The sequence below is a fragment of the Rhinopithecus bieti genome, unplaced genomic scaffold (genome assembly GCF_001698545.2).
Source record: "Rhinopithecus bieti isolate Rb0 unplaced genomic scaffold, ASM169854v2 scaffold_13342, whole genome shotgun sequence".
Classification (NCBI taxonomy): domain Eukaryota; kingdom Metazoa; phylum Chordata; class Mammalia; order Primates; family Cercopithecidae; genus Rhinopithecus; species Rhinopithecus bieti.
The window spans coordinates 2,312,489-2,336,098 of record NW_016807690.1 but is presented as its reverse complement, the minus strand read 5'-3'; the positions used below and the strand labels follow the sequence as shown (position 1 = coordinate 2,336,098).

Here is a 23,610-nt window from a genome sequence, read left to right as displayed (position 1 = left end):
TTTGAGGCGGAGTCTCGCTCTGTCGCCCGGTCTGGAGTGCAGTGGCCAGATCTCAGCTCACTGCAAGCTCCGCCTCCCGGGTTTATGCCATTCTCCTGCCTCAGGCTCCCGAGTAGCTGGGACTACAGGCGCCCGCCACCTCGCCCGGCTAGTTTTTGTATTTTTAGTAGAGACGGGGTTTCACCGCGTTAGCCAGGATGGTCTTGATCTCCTGACCTCGTGATCCGCCCGTCTCGGCCTCCCAAAGTGCTGGGATTACAGGCTTGAGCCACCGCGCCCGGCCTATTTTTTGTATTTTTAGTAGAGATGGAGTTTCACTATATTGACCAGGCTGGTGTCAAACTTCTGACCTAGTGATCTGCCTGCCTCAGCCTCCCAAAGTGCTGGGATTATAGGCGTGAGCCACCGCGCCCAGCCTCTACGCCAGAGATTTTAAAGGATAGCAGTGATAATGGTCAGAACCGCTTCCACTGCCCTGCCTTGGTTTGCTGCTGCTGCCGTTCAGGGTGTGGTCCAAAAGGACTGGGGTGATGGAGACCGGCCACAGCAGGGCAGCAGGATCCTGGACTGGAAATCTCTTGGTGGAATTATCCTGGAGTCCAGCGGGACTCCTTATCTGATGCCATCTGTGCTTCCGCAGTGAAGATGGCATGTAAATGGTGGGACTGAAGCCTGCTTCTCAGGAAAGCACTCTTGCATTTGGGTCCCAGTCTGGAAACGCTCCCAGTGGACATGTTATATCCCCTTCCCTGGGATAACCATGTCCTGGCCTCACCTTGGATGTTGAGCTGGATGATCTGCTGAGTTCGGTACAGAGAGGTGGTGATCTGACAAACGTAGGTCCCCTCGTCCTGTATAGTGAGGCTGGGCAGGGTGAGGGAGGCATCCCCGGCCATGCCCAGCTGCTCAGGCTCCAGGGTAGCGCCCTTCCGCACAGCCTGCCCCTGCCCTGTGGTCCAGCTGTACACCAGCTGGCCCCTGCCCTTGTGCTGCAGCCGCCACTCCACACTGATGAGGTCCAAGCCTGGTGCCATGGAGAAGCCACAGTCCAAGGAGGCTGAGGACCCCAGCAGGAAGCTCAGGGATTGGGTCTGTGTCGTCACTTGGAACTCCACTGTGAAGAGGAAAAGAGGGGTGATTTGTGGGCTACTTCCTCCTTGAGGTCACCTGATGTCCAAGCTGTGGGCATGTTGTGGGCATACACCTGCCTCTTCTTCCTCTCCTGACAGGCCAGATGAGCTTATTTTCCATCACACGGAACCACAAAGAAATGGGGCTCTGGAAAGGCAGCATGGTATGCATGATGGCCATCACCATTTTGGGATCACTTACCCTAGGATAATTTAGTGAAAGCTATGGATCTCTCACCAGAAAAAATACACATGCAAAATTAAGAGTTACCATCAATCTTCAGGTAAGTACTAGTAGAGTAGCAGAAAAAGCTCTGAAACCCTGGTGTTCCACTTACTGGCTCTGTGACCTTTGACAAGTCACTTGGTGTTACCAAGCTCACCTACTTAAGCAAGGATGCTGTGAAGACTAGGAACAAGAGTTTAAACAGCACGTGGTGGCTGGGCGTGGTGGCTCACGCCTGTAATCCCAGCACTTTGGGAGGCCAAGGTGGGTGGATCACCTGAGGTCAGGAGTTTGAGACCAGCCTGGCCAACATGGTAAAACCCTGTCTCTACTAAAAATACAAAAATTAGCCAGGCATGATGGCAGGTGCCTGTAATTCCAGCTACTCGAGAGGCTGAGGCAGGAGAATTGCTTGAATATGGGAGGTGGAGGTTGCAGTGAGCCCAGATTGCACCATTGCACTCCAGCCTGGGCAACAAGAGTGAAACTCCATCTCAAAAAATGTTAAAAAAAAAAAAAAAAAAAAAAAAAGTATGAGGTATTAGGAAGCTGAGGCGGGTGGATCACCTGAGGTCGGGAGTTCGAGAACAGCCTTACCAACACGGAGAAACACCGTATCTACTAATAATACAAAAATTAGCTGGGTGTGATGGCACATGCATGTAATCCCAGCTACTTGGGTGGCTCAGGCAGGAGAATCACTTGAACCCAGGAGGTGGAGGTTGCGGTGAGCCAAGATCGAGCCATTGCACTCCTGCCTGGGCAATAAGAGCGAAACTCCATCTTGATTTAAAAAAAAAAAAAAAGCATATGGTAGTAGTATCTGTGCCAAACATGCTTAACCTAAATCCAGTCATGAGGAAAACAATCAGACAAATCTAAATGGTGGGATACTCTACAAGACCACTAGCCTGGACCCTTCAAAAATGTCAATTCTGGGCCAGGCGCGGTGGCTCAAGCCTGTAATCCCAGCACTTTGGGAGGCCGAGACGGGCGGATCACAAGGTCAGGAGATGGAGACCATCCTGGCTAACATGGTGAAACCCCGACTCTACTAAAAAAAATACAAAAAACTAGCCGGGCGAGGTGGCGGGCGCCTGTAGTCCCAGCTACTCGGGAGGCTGAGGCAGGAGAATGGCGTAAACCCGGGAGGCAGAGCTTGCAGTGAGCTGAGATCCGGCCACTGCACTCCAGCCTGGGTGGCAGAGCGAGACTCCGTCTCAAAAAAAAAAAAAAGTCAATTCTGTGAAAGATGTTCTAGATTAAAATAGGGAACAGCATAACTAAATGCACTGCATGATTCTTGTTTGAACTGTGTACTTAGAAAAAGAAAGCAGTAAAAAAACATATTGGGACAAGTGGAGAAATTTGAATTTGGAGACATTTAATTTTTTTTTTAAGAGAAGGGTCTCAGGCTGGGCACAGTGGCTCACGCCTGTAATCCTAACACTTTGGAAGGCCGAGGTGGGTGGATCACCTGAGATTAGGAGTTCAAGACCAGCCTGGCCAATATGGTGAAACCCCATCTCTACTAAAAATACAAAAATTAGCCAGTGTAGTGGCGTGCATCTGTAATCCCAGCTACTTGGGAGACTGAGGCACAAGAATCGCTTGAACCTGGGATGCGGAGGTTGCAGTGAGCCGAGATCGCGACACTGCACTCCAGCCTGGGAGACAGAATGAGACTCTGTTAAAAAAAAAAAAAAAGAGAGAGAGAGAGAGAGAGAGACAGGGTCTCGCTATGTTGCCCAGGCAGGACTCAAACTCCTGGGCTCAAGCAGTCGTCCTGTCTCAGCCTCCTGAGTAGCTGGACTACAGGTGTGCATCACCATGCCTTGAACTTCATAGTTGAGACTACTATTGTATCAATTAAAAAGTATCTAAAAGGATGAAGATCCATGGCGTACTAGGCAGTGGTGTGGGGAGATAGGGACAGTCTGCCCTGGCAGGGAGGAGTATTTTATCACTGATAATATTCAGAACTGCCAATGTCAGGAGATGGTGAGACTATAAAGCCATCTGACTTTTAGCCGATTTTATTATTGTTCTGAAATATTTTACACTCTGCACTCCCTTATTGCCTGCACCATGGGTAGACTACTCCCCCACTTTGGTTTGTTTCCGACATGATGGTTTTGTAACTGTGAAGGATTATATCCTTGTCCTTCGCTGTAAACTAATACATGCTATGGATGGGAGCATTTGGGGTTCAAGTGTTGCCTTCTGTAACTTACTCTCAGTTCAGAGGAAAATACACACATACACATATACACACACGGGGAGTCACGGGGAGAGAGAATGTGGCAAATTGGTGACAATTGGTGGATCTAGGTGTAGGGTATGTAGGTGTTCATTATATTATTATTTCACCTTTTTTGTAGGTTTGGAATAAAAAGAGAGAAATACCTACCCATGCCAGGAGTATGGTAGACACTGGACAGCTGCGAGGCCCTTTTTTTTCTAATGTGGCAGATTAGATTTCGGTTGGACCACAGAGAAGTTAGAGTGTTCTAGGGTTTTCCAAGGATAGGAGGGTTGCCCCCTAATTTTCTCTGGACTTGGTTGTCTCTTTTTTTTTTTTTTTTTTTTTTAGATGGAGTCTCGCTCTGTCGCCCAGGCTGGAGTACAGTGGCCGGATCTCAGCTCACTGCAAGCTCCGCCTCCCGGGTTCACGCCATTCTCCTGCCTCAGCCTCCCAAGTAGCTGGGACTACAGGCGCCGCCACCTCGCCCGGCTAGTTTTTTTTTTTTTGTATTTTTTAGTAGAGACGGGGTTTCACCATGTTAGCCAGGATGGTCTCGATCTCCTGACCTCGTGATCCGCCCGTCTCAGCCTCCCAAAGTGCTGGGATTACGGGTTTGAGCCACCGCGCCCGGCCGGTTGTCTCTTCTTGGAGACACAAAGAAGCGGGGCACAGAGTCTTGGATTAATGGGCTCTGGGGAACCCTGTCATCGTGTTGTCAATTTGTTGTGCCCTTGAGGATGTGCGGAGCTGGAGAGGGCAAGTACTGGGTTTACTAATGAGATAATGAACAAATGATGCATCCCTGAGCTTCACCCCTAAAGCACCAGACCACGCTAGCCTTTCACTGGGAGAAAACTGGGTTTTGGCTCAATAAGATTACAGTGGACAGCACCCATGAGCAGAACAGCATAATGTGTCTTATTTTCTCATGGCAGCCCAGTGAGATGAGAATGATCTCCATTTTGGAAATAACACACAGGTTGTCTGTGTGCTTGGATCTTCGGGTAGGGGCTTCGAAGCATTCTCTTGTGGACTCAGGTTTTTTTTTTTTTTTTTTTGAGATAGAGTCTCGCTCAGCTGCCCTGGCTGGAATGTAGTGGCACGATCTCGGCTCACTGCAACCACCGTCTCCCAGGTTGAAGTGATTCTCCCATTTCAGTCTCCTAAGTAGCTGGGATTAAAGGCACCTGCCATCATGCCTGGCTAATTTTTATATTTTAGTAGAGAGGGGTTTCACCATGTTGGCCAGGCTGGTCTTGAACTCTTGACCTCAGGTGATCCACCTGCCTCGGCCTCCCAAAGTGCTAGGATTACAGGCGTGAGCCACCGCGCCCGGCCTGACTCAGGGGTTTTTAGGAAGAAAGGACCAAGGCCTAGGGATGCCCTGAGGTGACCAATGTGGATGGAGGTGGATTTGTTCCCTTCCTTCTCCTTCTGTCCCCCATATCTTACCACTTTAGAAAAGCAAAACTTTATGTGACTTGCTTTTCATTTTCTTTCTTTCTTTTCTTTTTCTTTTTTTTTTTTTGAGATGGAGTTTCGCTCTTGTTGCCCAGGCTGAAGTGATGTGGCATGATCTCGGCTCACTGCAGCCTTGGCATTCTGGGTTCAAGCGATTCTCCTGTCTCAGCCTCCCTAGTAGCTGGGATTACAGGCACCCGCCACCATGCCCGGCTAATTTCGGTATTAGTAGAGACAAGCCTTCACCATGTTGGCCAGGCTGGTCTTGAACTCCTGACCTTAGGTGATCCACCGGCCTCAGTATCCCAAAGTTCTGGGATTATAGGCATGAGCCACCACGCCTGGCCTTGCTTTTCATTTTCTTACCTGCAGTTCGCACAGTGCCCTGCGGGCTCAGGGGCAAGTTCAGCGTCGGATGCCAGAAAGCATCATTCTTGGCATCTATGGGAGTCTTCATCACCATGGATATGCTAGGTCCTCCTCCAGAGACCTGCACGTTGGCCATGAAGCAAGCTGCTGTCTCCACAGTGGTCTCTCTCGTCTGGAGAAAGTAGTGGGAGATCTCACAGGTTACCTCCTTCCCGCTGCAGTCAGCATGGAGCAAGGCCTCTGCCTGGGGAATCTGGACCAGGTCCACTGGGGAGAAGTGGGGCACACACGGAGGGCAAATTGGAGTGAGAACACCAGGGCCAACGGGAGGCAGTATGTGTGGCTGTAATCGGGACCTGGGCTGTCCTGGTGGAGGGAGCCCGGGAGGACCAAGGACACAGGTGGAAGGCTTTTACCTGAGGCCTCGAAGATATCAGTTGGGTCATCTTGGGCCAGTGTGCCCCCTTGGAAGTCAGTGAAGTCCTCCAGGGAGCCATCGTCCAGCACTGGCACCTGCTTTAGCACGAGGGAGGCCCTTGCCCTGTCCTCACTGCTGGCGAGAGCTCCACGGTGCCCACCGTCCTTCGCCAGGAAGCAGTCTAGGACCACGTCCACTGCCCGCCACTGCGTTTCTGCTGTGTGGGGCTCTGCAGACAAAGGCTGGGGTGAGCACCCCCTTCCCCAGAAAGCTACTCCACACTTGCTTCCTGCCCCCACCCCCAAACTGTGGAGTCATCAAAGGGTAAAAGTTGCCCTCCAAGATCCTAGCTGTCTCTGTGTCCCTCTATTCTCCTGTCGTCCCCCAAACCAGGTTTCTGGAGAGCACCTGCTAGTCCAGGCAAATACTTCTTGGTGTGGGTTAAAGTCCTGGATTTGCCTTGCTCAGAGGAGTTTATACTTGCATTTCCAACTGTTGAACGGAAGACTATCTTTTCAGTCAAAGGAATTCTCAGAAAAAAAGCAAGTGCCACCGCAGAGAGAGGAGGCTGGGCGGTTGCTGTTGCTGGGGCACTGAGCCTGCATTGCTTTCTCCCATATCGGGTAGCCTTCCCCTCCCCCGCCTTCAAGGTCGCCTTCCAAGTGATTTCTTTGCCTGGGGAGTCCTCTCCTCTTTTGAAGTGTCAGCTCCCACGCCAGTACCTTCTCCGTAGGACAGTGGCTGCTGACACAGCCACAGAGGCAGCCCCTCTTTAGCGTTTTCCCTGTGGAGTCCCCACCCTCCCTCCACACACACTATTGGTTCCTTCCTTTGCCAGCCACTGAGCCTTTCCCCTGTTGGGCTTAGAAGGCGATTTGGTCAACCCCGGCCCCTTTTCTCTTCTGGAATCTCGGGGAGGGTGGCACCCTGGGGCTTCAGTAGCTCTTCTCCCAGCCAGCTCTCCCCAACTCCCAGACTCACTGGTTTCTGCTGCTCCAGATAGAGCCAGGCAGAGCAGCAGGCACCAGCCCTCCTCTGTGCCCATGGAGGCTCCTTGCCCACCACCCTTCTCCGCAGTCCTACGCTGCTTGCGAGGCCTGGCTGGAGAAGGGGGCTCTCCAAGCACCCCTGGTCAGCCAGCAGCCTTTGGGTTTCTTCTGTTCCCGCTGCTGTCGATTTTTCTTTCACTTTCACTTACGGCAAGGTGGCAGCCCGCGTCTCTGTGTGAAGCCGTCTGCAGCAGCTGCCAGAGCCCTGCTTACTGTTCCCCTTTCTCTCCACCCACCTTACCCAGAAATCCCCAGGTGATTTCAAGACCTGACTTCTGCACTCTTTTGCTCCCCTCCTGTCCCAAAAAAGTGGAGATATAACTGGGAAAAGGGGATCTGAAATCAGACACAGGATCCGCAGTAGCCTGGGGACCTTTCTCAGCCCCACCCTCGAGCAGGCCCCAACGTAACCGGCTGAGAAACTTCCTCTGCCAGATCCTGACCTGAGCCAGGAGGCGGCCAGGAGCCTGGGTTTGGGGACTGGAATTTCAGAGAGGAAGCTGTCGAGCTGCAGGGTGGTCATCTGGCACTTTATTTTGTCCATCTTGTAGCATATGGGTCTTTCGCAGCAGGAAGTGTGTTTTACAACCAGAGCCCCGCCCTCCTGCAGCGCAGGAGCAGCTGGCTGGGCTCCTGCTTCCCACTCTCCACCTCATCCGTGTTTGTCCTCGTCCCTGCCAGTCTCGAAAAGGCACTCTGTCACGTGTACACAGGAAAGGGCCCTGACAAGAGGATGGGACTGCGGTGGTGGCTGCCAGGTCTCATTCTCTCTTGGATGGCCGGCGGGGTGGGGAGGCCAGGGCTGTAGTGCAGCTCCCGCAGGTGCTGGCTCACGGGGAGGAAGCAGGCTCCGGTTTTCGGTAATCCTCTTGGATGGGGATGGTGCTGCCTTCCTCCTCCCTGGGGCAGCTGTAAGGACAAGGCTCTGCAGGCTCCATGGGACTTTCTCCTTTGTCTGCAGAAGGAGATCCGATGAGTCTTGGCCAGCAGTGGGGGCAGGGGGAGACGGGAGAAGGAGATGGGCAGAGGCAGGTGTGCTTGGGGGAGGGGTGTCAGGAGCACGCCCGCTAAGGGGAGAGAAGGGCTAGGACCAAGGCTGGTGAAGTGAAACTGGTGGGTTTCAGTGAGACTCCAGGCGTGGGCAGTGGGGTGAGCTGTTGGGGTGTGGTGCAAGGGCAGGACCGGAGACCTGTATTCTGTCTCTTACTTGATCTATATTTCCTTTGTTGATGGAGGAACAGGGCTCCAGCCAGGGTGAAAACAAGAAACATTCCGGAGAAGATCACAAGGATGCGAATAAAATCTGAGCTGCACAGGGATCTTTGGGCTGTAATAGGAGGGGACACACAGGGGTTAGGGGAGGGTCTAGCCTTTGGCTCCCCCAGCCCAGCCCTCCTGTCACCTTGCCTGTCCCCTTTCCCCCACCTTCTTCTCTCCCACCCCCCACCGTTAGCCAACTCCTCTGCTAAATGGTGGACTCTGCTTTTTCCCCTCCTCTTATCCCTACTCCAAGGAGCTTTCTGTCTGGCTTCCCTCCTGGCCCCTCCTGTGTGCATTCTCTCTAGCAGTGGGGATTACGGAGAAAACTCACGTGGCCAGTGGGTAGAGAGAGTCCGGGCAGGCAGCTGCCTGAAGTCAGCCAGAGTCTGCATGTGCCCTGCTGTTCTGGCCTCCAGCATCTCTGGAAAAACAGAGACAGAATGAGTAGCAGCAGGGAACCCCATAGGGCACATCTAAAGGCCTGAGAGGCGCTGGATGGGATGAGAAGGCAGAAACAGGCTGACCTTATGTAGGGGTAGGAGTGGGGAGTGCTGGTTGGGGTGTCACCCCTACCCCATGTGATGGCACAGAGAGTTGCCTGGAACTTACCACTGACATAAGGTAAGTGGGTGGGCTGAGGGTGTGGGCCCAGGGCCTGAGACGGCCAAGTGGTCAGCGAAGGGTTTGGAGGAGGATCACACTCAGTACACTCCTTGTCCCTGCACTGCCAGCCATTGCGACAGGCACACACAGCGTTGGCAGTGATGGTGCAGTTGCGAATGAGAAGACCTGGGAGAGGAGGACCAGAGAGCATAGGACACTCAGACCTGTGGAGACCTTCAAGGTCCACTTGCTTCATTCCCCAGCCCCCATCCCAGGCCCACCTCTAGGGACCTGCTTCCCTTTCCATTCCCACCCCTGCAAAGGCCTGCCCTTGGCTCACTGTCCCCCAGTGCCTTTGCCATTATTATTGTTATTAAAGAAGAAAGTTGAACCTTTCAGAAGGAAGATTCGTGGGTTCAGACATAGGAACCATGAAAAGTAGAAAGAGCTTATATAACTTTCTCTTGTACTCCCTGACACTTTTTTTTATTTTTTATTTTTTTATTTTTTTGAGACGGAGTCTTGCGCTTGTTGCCCAGGCTGGAGTGCAGTGGCGTGACCTCGGCTCACTGCAGCCTCTACCTCCCGGGTTCAAGCAATTCTGCTGCCTCAGCGTTCCAAGTAGCTGGGGTTACAGACACCTGTCACCACACCCAGCTAATTTTTTGTATTTTTCGTAGCAACGGGGTTTCACCGTATTGGGCAGGCTGGTCTTAAACTCCTGACCTCAGGTGATGCACCAGCCTCAGCCTCCCAAAGTGCTGGAATTACAGGCGTAAGCCACTGTGCTCGGCCCCAATACTTTAATAACTTTTAATTGAAGTATAATATACATACAGAGAGGCACGCAAGAGTGTAAAGCTTAAGAATTTGTACAAATTTGACTCACAGGCATAACCAGCACCAGATCAAGAAATAGAAAATAGCTGGGTGAGGCAGGGAATTGCTTGAACCCAGGAGGTGGAAGTTGCAGTGAGCCGAGATCACACCACTGCACTCCAGTCTGGGCAACAGAGTGAAACTCCGTCTAAAAGAAAGAAAGAGGCCGGGTGCGGTGGCTCAAGCCTGTAATCCCAGCACTTTGGGAGGCCGAGACGGGCGGATCACGAGGTCAGGAGATCGAGACCATCCTGGCTAACATGGTGAAACCTCGTCTCTACTAAAATACAAAACTAGCCGGGCGAGGTGGCGGGCGCCTGTAGTCCCAGCTACTCGGGAGGCTGAGGCAGGAGAATGGCGTAAACCCGGGAGGTGGAGCTTGCAGTGAGCTGAGATCCGGCCACTGCACTCTAGCCCGGGTGACAGAGCGAGACTCCGCCTCAAAAAAAAAGAAAAAAAAAAAGAGAGAGAAAGAGAGAAGGAGAGAAAGAGAAAGAGAAAGAGAGAAAGAGAAAGAGAAAGAAAGAAAGAAAGAAGAAAGAACGCCTGTAATCCCAGCACTTTGGGAGGTCGAGGTGGGTGGATTGCTTGAGCTTAGGAGTTTGAGACCAGCCTGGCCAACATGGTGAAACCCCGTCTCTACAAAAAATAGAAAAATTAGCTGGGCGTGGTAGCACACACCTGTAGGCCCAGCTACTGGGGAGGCTCAGGTGGGAGGATTGCTTGAGCCCAGGAGGTGGAGGTTGCAGTGAGCTGAGATCATGATACTGTGCTCCAGCCTGGGTGACAGAGTGAGATCCTGTCTCAAACACCACCAACAATAAACAAAGTATGTTAGGGATTTCCAGGGACTGGGGATGGGGATGGGAGTGGTTGCGGGGAAGAAATGGGGAGTAATTGCTAAGGGGTATGGGTTTCTTTGGGGTGACAAAAATGTTATAGAATTAGATAGTGTTGATGGCTGCACAACCTGTGAATACAGTAAAATAAATAAATAATAAATAGATAGTTACTTGATTACAATTGCTAAGCATTTTTGTTTGTTTGTTTGTTTGACGGAGTGTTGCTTTGTCACCCGGGCTGGAGTGCAGTGGCACAATCTTGGCTCATTGCAACCTCCGCCTCCTGAGTTCAAGTGATTTTCCTGCCTCAGCCTCCCTAGTAGCTGCGATTACAGGTACGTGTCACCACGCCTGGCTAATTTTTTGTATTTTTAGTAGAGACAGGGTTTCACTGTGTTAGCTAGGATGTTCTCAATCTCCTCACCTCGTGATCGGCCTGCCTTGGCCTCCCAAAGTGCTGGGATTATAGGCGTGAGAATTTGCTTTTAAAATACACATTTTGCTCAAGTGTAGGGGTCTGATGTTGGGTGGTTGGCTGTTAATCAATTATCCCGGGAGTGGGGGTGGTAGGGCACTAGCTGGGCTGGGCTGGGCTGGGCTCGCTGGCAACTGGGTTGAGAGGAGGGTGATTCAGAGGAAGGCAGTGACACCCAGATGTGGGACAGGCTACAAGGAAGCCTGGTGGGCTTTAGGGCAGACGCTGTGGGGACTCGGGGAGTCCTAGGAACCCTGACAGGTGGAAAAGGGGTGCAGAAAGGGAGGATTTCAAAGGGAGGATGTCAAAGGTCATAACCGAACCTAACAATTTTCTACTTATGCCTTTTGTCAGGACTAGGAGAGGGACAAATGCCTTCTTGGCATCCTTATGGCCCTGTGACCTCCTAATGAATGCTGACTCTGAGTTGCTACTAGAATTTGGTTTCCTTGTGGCTTCCTAGGAATTATGAGCCATGTTGGATAGGAACCTGCAAGGGAAGAATGAGGAAGCCTGGGACAGAGCACTGGTAGTAGGTAGGGAGGAGTGATGACAAGAGTCTCCGCTAAAAGGGAAATGGAAGGGTTAAAGAAGGGGCTGGGAGGGTTAAAAACAAATGAGGTGCTATTGTTTCAGTGGGGAATATCTGGAGACCTGGGAGTTCTATTTAGCAGGTATAACCTGGGCTCAAAATTCCAGGCTGACTTCAGGCACGTCCTCATCTCACAGATGCCAGCACTAAGGCCCAGAGAGGGCCAAACTCATTCAGCCTGCCCATCTTCTCACCCCTGGCTGAAGTCGCCTGGGGTCCTGCTGCAGCCAGGTACCGCTGCGGTACTTTGGGATCTATTGGCTGAGCTCCCAGAGAAGGGTCATGGATTGGGCTAGTCTGGAACACGTGAAGAGACTGAAGATGGGCTCAGTATGGGGCAAAGACCTTCAGGAAGGGTCTGCAGAGTGAGTAGGGAGGTTTTGACTGGAAAAATTGCAACCCTGCAGGGGCCGCTGCCAAGAGAGAAGCATCTACTACAGTTACATTTTTAAGTTAAGGAGACTGAATAATATTTCTTGTGTATTAAAGAAGTTCTTCTTTAGTTGATTTGCAATGGAAAAGCTTTTATTTTCTTTTTTGGAAACAGGGTCTCACTCTGCTCACTCGGTCGCCCAAGCTGGAGTGCAATGGTACAGTCACGGCTCACTGCAGCCTCCACTTCCTGGGCTCACATGATCTCACTTCAGCCTTCTGAGTAGCTGGGACTACAGGTTCGCACCACCATGCTCGGCTAACTTTTTGTATTTTTAGTAGAGACAGGGTTTTGCCATGTTGCCCAGGCTGTTCTTGAACTCATGGGCTCAAGGGATCGCCTGCCTTGGCCTCCTAAGGTGCTGGGATTACAAGTGTGAGCCATTGCACCGGCTTTTTTTGTATGTGTGTGACAAAGGGTTTTGCTCTGTTACCCAGGCTGGAGTACAGTGGTTGATCAGCCTGGACCTCCTGGGCTCAAGTGATCTTCCCACCTCGGCCTCCCAAGCAACTGGGACTATAGGTGCACTACCACAACCAGCCAATTTTTTTAGAGACAAGGTCTTGCTGTGTTCCCCAGCTGGTCTCAAACTCCTGGGCTCAAGTCTCTACAAAAAAATACAAATATCCTTCTGCCTTGGCCTCCCAAGTGCTGGGATTATAGGCATAAGCCACCACATCCAACCTTGGTTTTTGTTTTTTTTTACAGGACCAGTCTCTGTAGCTCACACCTGTAATCCTGGCACTTTGAGAGGCTGAGACAAGAAGATTGCTTGAGCCCAGGAGTTCAAGGCTGTGGGGAGCTATGATTACACCACTGCACTCCAGCCTGGGTGACAGAGCTAGACCTTGTCTCTAAACAAAACTAAACCAAGCAAAACAAAATGAAGTACCAACAGACCCAGTGACACCAAACACATCTTGCAAGTAGGTAGTTTAATAGTTACAGTTACCTAGTTCTAAAAAGTATCTTGCTGGAGAACATTTGTTCAAAGGGGCCACTTTAAAGCCTGCTATTCTAGTGTATGCTGGCTGTAGTTTCTGAAATTGTAGCAAAGATGGAGCAATAATAACAGCATTCATAAGCACAATTGCAGATATTATACTTCGTAGTTTAAAAAATCTTTTTTTTTTTGAACTATAAAATAAAAACACAGGCCACATACATACTCATTTTCTCAAATTGGCTTTTGTGCAAAAAAAGTTGTTACCTATTGGGTTATTTTGTTATTTCCTTAGAAAGATGTATTCCAAATTCCCCATGGCCAACCTACACATGTGCACTCTGGGAACACAGCCAGTTTATTGGTTAGGCGTTACTTGCCTGAAATCTGGGGTCATAGAACCACTTCTCTCATTTTATTGTCTTTATCCTATCTATAGACCCATTCTCACCAATCCCTCAAATTCTATTTATCCCTTTCCCTGAAATACTAGATTTCTGCCCACATTAATTCATGCCCCACCTAGGGTGCCCCATTTCCCATTTCCCAGCATTGGCTCCACTTGCTGTGAGCCTTGAAGAAGGCTGAAGCTTTGAACCCCTCATCCTCCTTGCACTCTCAAACCCATCACCAGCCTTGCTCCCCCAAATGCTTGTCCAGTGTGCCCACCTATACCCTTGCCCACCTCACCAGAGTTACAGTGCCGACAGCTCTCACAGTGAGGCCGGGTGTGGTGGTCTGGAGAGAAGGAGACCCCTGGTATGCAAGGATCACACTGAGCAGCCTTTCTGTGCTGGTCACAGTCCTTCACAAGGAATGTTCCTGGGAGGAGAGGGTAAGGAATCAAGGCTTGAGAAGGGCTGGTTCTCTGCCCTCTTGAAGGTGGTGCCTCCCCACAGCTGCAGGGTTTCCCTCCTTGCTTGAGCTCAGTCTCACCCTGTGCCTATTTACTGTATTAACCCCAGTCCTCTCTCTTTCACCACTCACCTGGCCCTTGCCAAGGCCCCCTCTTACCTGGCTCACACATCTGGCAGCACAGTTTTCCCTGAGCCCAGTAGTGCCTCTCTGGGCAGCTCTTAGGGGCTGGAGTAGCTGAGAGCCCCACCAGGGTCCCCAGAAAGCACAGCCACCAGGGATGTGGCCGTGCCATGGTTCCTGCCCAGGGAGCGCCTTTCTGTGCCCAGTTGCTGACGCTGGCCTGTGGAGTTAGCACCTCCAAGCTAGGCGCTGCTGTCTCTTCTTTGCACCCCCTGGGCAGTGGCTGCTTTAGGTGACAAGCCAACGTTTGACGGCAGAAGCGCTACTGTGGCTTTTTTTTTTTTTTTTTCTCACAGCAGCAACCTCCACCCCCTTCCCCTTCCGTGTGCTGGGGAGAGTATTAAAGAGCAAACTGTCAGACCTGCTGCTCTTCAAACATGCCTCCACCAACACACGAGCCTCCCTTGGTTTCCGCCTCTCCTGCTCGTGAAGCATGTAGCCCCCTGACTCCTGCTTCTTTTACAAAAAGGTGATGGACACACAGTCTCCCACTCCTCCTATCCATATGCACTTGTGCACAAAGGTGCCCACATTATCCCCCCACACCCCGCCCGTCCACAGTTTACAAATGAATTTGCGTGTCTCCTGTCTCCCATACCTGCATCTCTCCTTTCACAGACAACAGCTGAAAGAAGAAACGAGAGTCAGAATTGAGCACAGGTCCACAAGCTCTTATCTGAAACTTTGGGGGTCAGATAAGTATTGGAATTCAGAATTTTTCAGGTTTATGCAGAAACTAGCACCACAAAACACCCTCGGGGAGTTGGGGTAGCCTCATAATCAAACGCAACATTTCTGCAGCCAAACTATTGAATATTTACACCGACTGGGAGGAAGCTTAAATAGCCTTGTCTCAATTGAGGTCTGGTTTGATGGCCAAATGAGTTGGCTACAGAATGCTCAGAACTGCAAGCAAGGGGCGTAGAGCTGCCTCTCTCCTGTCACTGTTGCAGATCACCTATGCTCTCCTTTAATCCTCATGTCAGCCTCTGATGTGGGTACCACCTCCTGCCCACATGGCCTTCCCTCTCAGGCCCTTGCTCACTCCTCACCTTTGTGCCATCTTTATCCTCCCCTTCCCACTTCTGGCTGTGTCAGTCACTGGTGTCCTGGATCACCTGCGGCATCTTCTCTCCCAGCCTTGGGCACTCGGGATTAAAGGTAGCTTCCTACAGGGGTCATCTCTTTTTTATTTTCCCAGTTCTCCCAGCAAGACTGATTTCGGGATATCGGAAACAGCTAGACTTTTCCCTTTTTGAGTCGTGGGGGCACACATGGGTCAGCAACCTCCTCCACTCTTTCCTCGGCAACCGAGATGTGGAGTGGCTTATTTCCCCAGGAAGTTTTTCATTTAGGGGCTTTGCCGTTATTTCCACACCGCTCATAAATGTCACACTGCTGTGGTCACACCTGTCAGATCTGTTCTCTATCTCACTCTGTAGTTTCCTTTCTCTTCATTTTCTCCATTCTCTTGTCTTTTCCCAGCCCACTCTGCAGCTTTTCATGGGGGTCCACTCAAGTCGGAAGCCACATCTGGGTGTGATTCAGAGAGCTGTTTATGCAAAAACACCCTTTTCACCATCAGGCAGGGCACCTGAATTCCCACCACAGAGAGTGCTGTGGTCCTGAGGACTTTTCTGTCACCCACCATTTCCAGGTTGTGGTAAATGTCTTCACTGCAGGCATGGGGCAGTGGGGTGGCTAGCTGACAGCAGGCCCTGGGAGGATGGACGAGACCCTCAGAAGAATGATGAGGAACTGGGGACCTTTAGGATGAGACTTGTCAAGCAGGGACTTGGAGTTCGCCGAGCCTAGCAACCTGGACTTGACTGGGAACTGCTCACTCGCCTAAGGCCTCTGTCCTCTGGACCAAAGTCCATCACCTCTCTTCTACATACCACTTCTCCAGGGGGTCAGAGCAGGAGCAGGGTCTGCCTGGCTCTCCTGGAGGGTCTCGGCCAAGAGGAGGAAAGCCAGGTTGCTGGACCTTTTTCTTTCCTGGCAAATAGAATGAGCTCATCTCTAGCACTCTTTGCATTCACTTCTGGTGAACCTTCCCCATCCTAGGCTGGCTCCCTGGACGAGACTTTCCTTTTTTTTTTCTCCCCATCTTTTTCTGTCACTCCAACTCCAGGTTGGAGTGCAATGATGCAATCTAAGCTCACTGCAACTTCCATCTCCCAGGCTCAAGCAATTCTCATGCCTCAGCCTCCCGAGTAACTGGGATGACAGGTGCACACCACCACGCTCAGTAATTTTTGTATTTTTAGTAGAGATGGGATTTCGCCATGTTGCTCAGGCTGCCTCAAGTTAATCTGCCCACCTCGGCCTCCCAAAGTGCTGGGATTACAGGGGAGAGCCACGGCACCCAGCTTATTTTTTGTATTTTTAGTAGAGATGGGGTTTTGTCATGTTGGCCAGGCTGGACTGGAACACCTAGCCTCAGGTGATCTGCCCGCCTTGGCCTCCCAAAGTGCTGGGATTACAGGCATGAGCCACCGTGCCTGGCCAGGCCCTTCCTTTTGTCTACAGGCCCTGGGATGCAGCCTGCTGACATCTTCCTTGAAATCTCACACAACCACTTTCTCTTTTCGGGTCAGCCTCTCCCCCGTGCCTGGCTGGGGAAAAAAATATATGGTATTTTCTCAACAATTCCCCGCTTTTCTTTCCTTTCCAGAAACAGGCCCACAGAAGCCCTTCTTGAGAACTCTGAGGACTCTCATGACCTTTTTTTTTTAGTTCTTTTTTTTTTTTTTTTTGAGACAGGGGCTCCCACTGTTGCCCAGGGCTGGAGTGCAGTGGCATGATCTCGGCTCACTGCAGCCTTTGCCTTCCAGGTTCAAGCAATTCTTACATATCAGCCTCCCGAGTAGCTGGGATTACAGGCACCGGCCACCATGCCTGGCTAATTTTTTGTATTTTAGTAGAGACGGGGTTTTCCCATGTTGGCCAGGCTAGTCTCAAACTCCTGGCCTCAAGTGATCCGCCCTCCTTGGCTTCCCAAAGTGCTAGGATTACAAGCGTGAGCCACTGCGCCTGGCCTCTCCTGACTTTGTTGTTTGTTTTTTTGAGACAGAGTCTCACTCTGTCATCCAGGCTGGAGTGCAGTGGTGCAATCTCGGCTCACTGCAAGCTCCGCCTCTCAGGTTCACGCCATTCTCCTGCCTCAGGCTCCCGAGTAGCTGGGACTACAGGCGCCCACCACCACTCCCGGTTAAGTTTTTGTATTTTTAGTAGAGACAGGGTTTCACCATGTTAGCCAGGATGGTCTCGATCTCCTGACCTTGTGATCCGCCCGCCTTGGCCTCCCAAAGTGCTGGGATTTCAGGCGTGAGCCACTGCACCGGGCCCTCTCATGACTCTTGAGGGGGCCTCACCAACCCTCCACCTGGCCCAGTGACTGTAGCCTAGATGTCTGCCAGGGGCACCCTGCTCCTTGAAATCTAGATAAGATGCTCCTTGCTCCCCACTCAGGGCAAGTCCTCTGCAGGCTGTCCACCTGCACAAGTTCCAGTAGGTTGGGTGTTCTTGTGGCCACCTCTGGCTCTGATTTCTCTTTCAGCTGAAGTCTTGTTCTTGCCTCCGTGTCTCCTGTCTGTTGCCTTACCTGTACCCTGCCTCAAGCCCAAAGTGTAGGACACAAGACTTGCTTAAAGTTTCCTCTAAACCAGCTCTAAACAGAAGGCTATTACATGTGGCAGACCTTTTCTTTTTTCTCCAATTTTTATGAATTCATAACCTGTTAAAGTGCTCAGCAGGACCAGTCTCTGCAAGACCTTTGCTTAGAAGGAAGTTCTGTTATGGGACAAAGATGTCCGCAGTCACTGTTCCTGACTTAGGGTTCCTGAGTCTCATCACCTGAAGCTCTGAGTTTGTCTGGTCTTCTTTGTCCCTTGCTCCCCATTCCTTCCTCCCCAATTCCCACTTTCTTTGATGACAACCACTGGCACCGCTGCCTCCACCACCTTAAAGCCTCCTTCCCAGCAAAGCTTTGAGAGGCCTGCACAGGACAGTGAGTTAAGCTCATTAATGAGGTTTTGGGTCCTTGTAACTCCGTAATTTTCATTTCTGCACCTCCCCACTCTGGGTGACATGGGGGACTGACCAACTGTGGGTATTTCCAGCCTCTGCCCACTCCTCAGAAGCCCAGCACAGCTCCCAGTGTCTCCTAGCACATAAGGCACTGGCTCAATATTGGATGGTCCAGCTCAGCTTTGTGCCGTAGCGGCTCTGTCCACAATGATAAAATGGAAATGTCAGAGGGCTCAAGGCCCTTTAGACCTCCTCATTCATTTGACAAGCGTTTTCCGCACATCCATTTTGTGTTAGGAACAAGCTAAGTAATGGGGCACAAAGATGAAAAACAGACACATATGTGGTTTCTGCCCTGATGGAGTTGATACACCAGTGTGAGAGTCAGACATTGATCATATGATCTCAAAGACAAATGTAAAATTGGCCAGGTGACGTGCCTCACACCTGTAATCCCAGTCACATTGGGAGGCCAAGGCAGAAGGATTGCTTGAGCCCAGGAGTTTAAGACCAGCCTGGGCAACAGAGTGACACCCTACCTCTACACATAATAAAAATAAATTAACTGGATGTGGTGGCACGAGCCTGTGGTCCCAGCTACTCTGGAGGCTGAGATGGGAGGATCACTTGAGCCCAGGAGGTCGAGGCTGTATTGAGCCATGATCATGCCACTGCACTCAAGCCTGGGTGACAGAGCAAGACCTCATCTCACAAAACCCCCCCAAAAAAACAAAATTAAAATTTGTTAGTAATGGTCATTATTGCTATGAAGGAGAGAGTTGGGGTGCAATGTAGGTGTCTATACCCCTAATAGGGGGATTTAAGGGGTCGGGAGTGCCTCATCCAGGAAGCAAAGTTTAACAGAGATGTGGGATCTGGCAGCTTGCTAACTACGTGATAATTGTTACTTTCCTTGGTTTCTGTGACACCATTCTATTTTCCTTGCTTTGACCACTTGTTTTTTAAGTGCCATTTTTAATTTTTTTAATATACAGATTATATATAATAGGGATAATCTGTTCCTTGAAAGCCTGGTAGAATTTGATTTGTTTGTGTGTAGGTGTTTCACTGTTGTCTTTTTTTTTTTTTTTTTTGGCAGTGTCGCTCTGACGCCCAGGCTGGAGTGCAGTGGTGTGATCGTGGCTCACTGCACCCTCCTCCTCTGAAGTCAAGTGATTCTCCTGCCTCAGCCTCCTGAGTAGCTGGGATTGCAGGTGTGCACCACCACACCTGGATAATTTTTGTATTGTTAGTAGAGATGGGGTTTCGCCATGTTGGTCAGGCTGGTCTCGAACTCTTGACCTCAAGTGATCCACCCACCTTGGCCTTCCAAAGTGCTGGGATTACAGGAGTGAGCCACTGCACCCGGCATACTTTGCCATTCTTCATATAATTTATTGGATGCTTGATTAGTTAATTTAGAAATTTCTTCTTTTCTAATATATGCATTTAAGACTATAAACTTCCCTTGAAGATCTACTTTAGCTACATCTCATAAGCTTTGCTATATTGTTTTCTTATTATTGTTGATTTACTTTTCCTGTTATTATTTATTTTTACCTATATTTATTTCATTTATAAATGCATTAAAATTTTTCCATATCTGTGGGGCTTAACTTTTCCTTGTTTATTATTTTAATTTTAAATTTATTGTGGCCAGAGCACTCAGTCTGTCTGTGTAGCACGGCAGGCAGAACATTGGCCTCCCAAGGACATCTGCGCCCCTGGAACTGCATATTAAGTTACATGGCAAAGGGGAGTTAAGGCTGCAGATGAAATCCAAGTTGGCCTTGAGATGGGTGATTATTCTGCATTATCCAGGTAGACCCGGTGTGATCACAAGGATCCTTGTAAGTGGAAAAGAGAGGCAGAGGAGAGAGTGCCAGAGAGGTGGCTGCATGAGAGGGATCAATGATGTTGCTGACCTTGAAGCTGGAAGAAGAGGGCCATGAGCCTCGGTATGTGGGTGGCCTCTAGAAGCTGGAAGGAGCAAGGAGACGGATTTGACCCTAGACCCTCCAGGGGCAGTTGCACCTGCCAACACTGATTGTAGCCTGGTGAGGCCCGTTTTAGACTTCTGACCTGTAGAGCTGTAACATGATACATTTGGGCTGTTTTCAACCACTAAGTTTGTGGTAATTTGTTATAGCAGCAGTAGAAAACGAATACATATGAATCCTCTGGCATTTGTTTGAGATTTGCTCTATGGCCTAGTATGTGGTTGTAAATGTTCCATCTGTGCCTGAAAAAATGTCTATTTCTAATTTAGTGGTCTCTGCTTTTTTTTTTTTTGTACCCCATCAATAAAATGATTTTCAGCATGTATCCCAAAATAAACAATATTTTATTTTATTTATTTATTTTTTGATAAACAGACATGTTTAATGATAGCTTGCTCTTCACAGAGATGACTACAGAGACCTTTAATCTATAATCCAGGAGTATATAACCATGCAGCACAGACCAATTAGCCAAATGTAAAATAAACTAGATTCTTACCACAACTACCTTGTCAACATCGCAACTATTCTTTCCAAAAGGACCCTAATCTTATGTGGAAACACCTACTGTGGGGGAACCAGAAACCTAGCTATGTGGCCAAAAGTAAAAACCAAAGGAAAACATAGCAATTCCGTGGTTAATTGGTGAAAGCAGGGAGTTGGCGCCCTTTACTGTGCTGCTGCTTTGGTCTTCTTCCTTTCGTTCTTTTTGTCCCTCTTCTCAGCCCGTCCATGGTAGCTCTCGGTAGGTTTGAATAAGCCATCTGAAATGTATTCACTTCCTTGGAGTTCACCACAGTGCTCATCTGCTTTTTCCCATCGGTAGCTCTTAACAGACACTTGTTGTCTGAGGACTCACAGCCCTCCGCAGAACCCTTCTTTGGAACGGGTTTGGTTCGACCATCATACTTCTTCAAGGTGGTGTAGACGCTGCCCGACGTCCAGCACTTCCGGAAGAGTCTGGTCAGGTGGGTCCGGAATTGCTCGCTCTCCAACCACACCACTGCGGCGACGCTGGTTCGACTCCCCACAATATTTTAAATACGTTAATCATATATTATATACTCAAATAGGTTCTATATAAGAATATGTAGACATTCTAGGCTGGGCGCGGTGGCTCACGCCTGTAATCCCAGCACTTTGGGAGGCCGAGGCGGGCAGATCACGAGGTCAGGAGATCGAGACCATCCTGGCTAACACAGTGAAACCCCGTCTCCACTAAAAATACAAAAAACTAGCCAGGCGAGGTGGCCCGCGCCTGTAGTCCCAGCTACTCAGGAGGATGAGTCAGGAGAATGGCGTGAGCCCCGGGGGGGTGGAGTTTGCAGTGAGCCGAGATTGCGCCACTGCACCCCAGCCTGGGCGACAGAGCGAGACTCTGCCTTGAAAAAAAAAAAGAAAAAAGAATATGTAGACATTCTAAAGGATGAGATGGAATTACATGGTCACATATAGAAACATAAAAAGGATGAGATTGGCTAGATGCAATGGCTCATGCCTGTAATCCCAGCACTTTCGGAAGCTGAGGTCGGAGGATTGCTTGAGCTCAGGAGTTTGAGACCAGTGTGGGCAACAACAACAAAATAATAAAAATAAAATAAAAAGAATGAGATAAGGATAGGAAAAACAATATTTAAAGATACTGCATTTACTTATTTGCAACATAAAAGGTCTGGTTGCTCTCATTAAAATATTAATAGGTAACAAAATTTTCTACGATAAAACATTAATAGTAATATATTTAGTAAGAGCAATATGATTTAATGTGTTTTATTATTTTAAAAAAAACTTCCCTCAACACTTTATATATAGTGATCTGAGTCTAAGCACAAATATTTGATTTTTATGACTTAGATGAAAAAGTTTCTCTAGGTGAAACTGTTTCAGGTGTTTTTTCTAATTTTTGAATCAAGAGTGCATCTTGAAGCCCACCACAGTGGCTCACACCTGTAATCTCAGCACTTGGGGAGGCTGAGGCAGGAGGATGGCCTGAGGTCAGGAGTTTGAGACCAGCCTGGACAACATAGTGAGACCCCATTGTACTCCAGTGCTGGTGACAGAGTGAGACCCCATCTCCATTAAAGAGAGAGAGGGAAAGAAAGTGCATATTCAACAGGCTTTTTCTGTGGGCCTCCTTGGTGGCTGGGTTGAGGACATGTCCCTTCAGTGTTTTTGCAGTTGCTTTTGTCAGACACCCCAGGGATGTCACTGACTTGAGACCAGTTTTCATGTTATTTTCTTGGGGACAAAGGAGGTTTTCCAACCATGTGGGTAATATAAATCTAACCCCCATACCTGGCCGAGCATGGACCTGTAGTTAACGCTTTTTTTGTTTGTTTGAGACAGGGTCTCGCTCTGTTGCCTAGGTTGGAGTGCAGTGGCAACACAGCTCAATGCAGCCTCAGTCTCCTGGGCTCAAGCAATCCTCTTGCCTCAGCCGCTTGAGTAGCTGGGACCACACCTGGCTAATTTTTTTTATTTGTTTTTTTTTGTAGAGATGAGGTCTTGCTATGTTGCCCAGGCTGGTCTCGAATTCCTGGGCTCAAGCAATCCTCTCACCTTTGCTTCCTGAAGTGCTGGGATTACAAGGTGTGAGCCTGGCCACACTTTCTTTTTTAGGACTTGTCACGCTTGTGATTTTCTGTGATCTGTGATTTAGGGGATTAATTTTGGTGTGAGATAAAGCTAATTTCTGAAATCAGACATTATGTAAATTGATAGGTGTAAGGTTTGAGTGCTGACTACTGAGGGTTTCTGACTCTCAGTCTATGTAGCCAGGGAAGGGCAAGACCGATAAAAGGAATTTCTCAGATACCAGGCCAGGGGAGAAACATTGAGGGAAAGGCATTGCTATGAAGGGAGCAGTGTTGACCTGGAACTGAAGGGTGGTTCAGGGGCCCAAACCCACTGAGACAGGAGGATCCTGGGGTAGGTGGAGAGAGCTTGACTTTCAGAACCAGACAGACTGGTGGTCCAAATGCCTTTCTGCCGGCTACTACCCGCATCATGTCCAGCATGTCCCACAACCTCTCGACTGAGTCCTTGTCTGCTTGAGGATTGTGTCATGCACTTTGCCATATGTTGGGACAATTAAGGGTAACAATATAAATGAAATGTCTGGCCTTGTCTTGTTTGGGTACTCAATAAATATTCATTTCTCCTCTTTCCTCCTCGGTTCGAGGAGGACAGTCGCAAGGCATAGGGTTGAGGGAACAGCTAGTTAACCTGGGAACTAAACCAAAGGAGTGTGAAAGAGACAGAACGACTCACTAAATTGAACAAGCTGTGCATAGGCGATATGTCTGCTCTGTATGTATTATTCATACTCGGTTCTTTATCACACAGAATCATGATTTTACAAGGTGACAGGGGACGTTTCCTCTCACAGTAGGCTCCTGGGCCCCTGGCATTTTTTTTTCTTTCTTTCTTTCTTTTTTTGAGATGGAGTCTCACTCTGTCACCCAGGCTGGAGTGCAGTGGCAAGATCTTGGCTCACTGCAACCTCCACCTCCCACGTTCAAGCGATTCTCCTGTCTCAGCCTCCCGAGTAGCTGGGATCACATGCATGCGCTATCACGCCCAGCTAATTTTTGTATTCTTAGTAGAGATGGGGTT

The 23,610-nt window shown here is 49.6% G+C and overlaps 3 protein-coding genes across 8 annotated transcripts in view; 1 reads left to right on the top strand and 2 right to left on the bottom strand.

The window, feature by feature from the left end:
* Positions 1–7,406, bottom strand: part of TAPBPL (TAP binding protein like) — a 12,405-nt gene extending 4,999 nt beyond the window's left edge. For all 4 annotated transcript variants that reach the window (XR_001887536.1, XM_017883323.1, XM_017883325.1 and 1 more), the window contains exons 1-4: positions 6,831–7,406; positions 5,848–6,078; positions 5,429–5,698; positions 776–1,114 (exon numbers count right to left, since the gene is read on the bottom strand). Coding sequence is in view for 3 of the 4 variants with exons in the window: in XM_017883323.1 (XP_017738812.1) it covers positions 776–1,114; positions 5,429–5,698; positions 5,848–6,078; positions 6,831–6,894 (904 nt within the window). In the remaining variant the exon portion in view is untranslated. The remainder of the gene's footprint in view (positions 1–775; positions 1,115–5,428; positions 5,699–5,847; positions 6,079–6,830) is intronic.
* The window catches only part of VAMP1 (vesicle associated membrane protein 1), a 72,831-nt gene that overhangs the window by 14,488 nt on the left and 34,733 nt on the right, over positions 1–23,610 (top strand). The window contains exon 5 of one of the 3 annotated variants that reach the window (XR_001887537.1): positions 20,822–20,963. Coding sequence is in view for 1 of the 3 variants with exons in the window: in XM_017883327.1 (XP_017738816.1) it covers positions 1,230–1,342 (113 nt within the window). In the remaining 2 variants the exon portion in view is untranslated. Of the gene's footprint in view, positions 1–1,229; positions 1,559–20,821; positions 20,964–23,610 lie in introns of those variants that run through there. The other 2 variants (XR_001887538.1, XM_017883327.1) reach the window with 2 other exon arrangements.
* Positions 7,408–14,330, bottom strand: CD27 (CD27 molecule). Its single transcript, XM_017883326.1, has 6 exons — positions 13,940–14,330; positions 13,616–13,747; positions 8,768–8,947; positions 8,490–8,579; positions 8,106–8,225; positions 7,408–7,853 (listed from the first exon to the last, which is right to left on the bottom strand). The coding sequence occupies exons 1-6, from the start codon at positions 14,073–14,075 to the stop codon at positions 7,729–7,731; spliced, it is 783 nt and encodes a 260-aa protein (XP_017738815.1). The 5' UTR covers positions 14,076–14,330; the 3' UTR covers positions 7,408–7,728.

What these genes read in the sequence shown, in the direction of transcription:
- CD27 (XM_017883326.1), bottom strand. Translation starts at nt 14,075, where the DNA reads ATGGCACGGCCACATCCCTGGTGGCTGTGCTTTCTGGGGACCCTGGTG. An exon ending in CTGCCAGATGTGTGAGCCAG is followed by an intron (nt 13,748 to 13,939) that starts GTAAGAGGGGGC and finishes CTCTCCTCCCAG; the next exon opens with GAACATTCCTTGTGAAGGAC. An exon ending in TCTCTCTACCCACTGGCCAC is followed by an intron (nt 8,226 to 8,489) that starts GTGAGTTTTCTC and finishes CTCCTATTACAG; the next exon opens with CCCAAAGATCCCTGTGCAGC.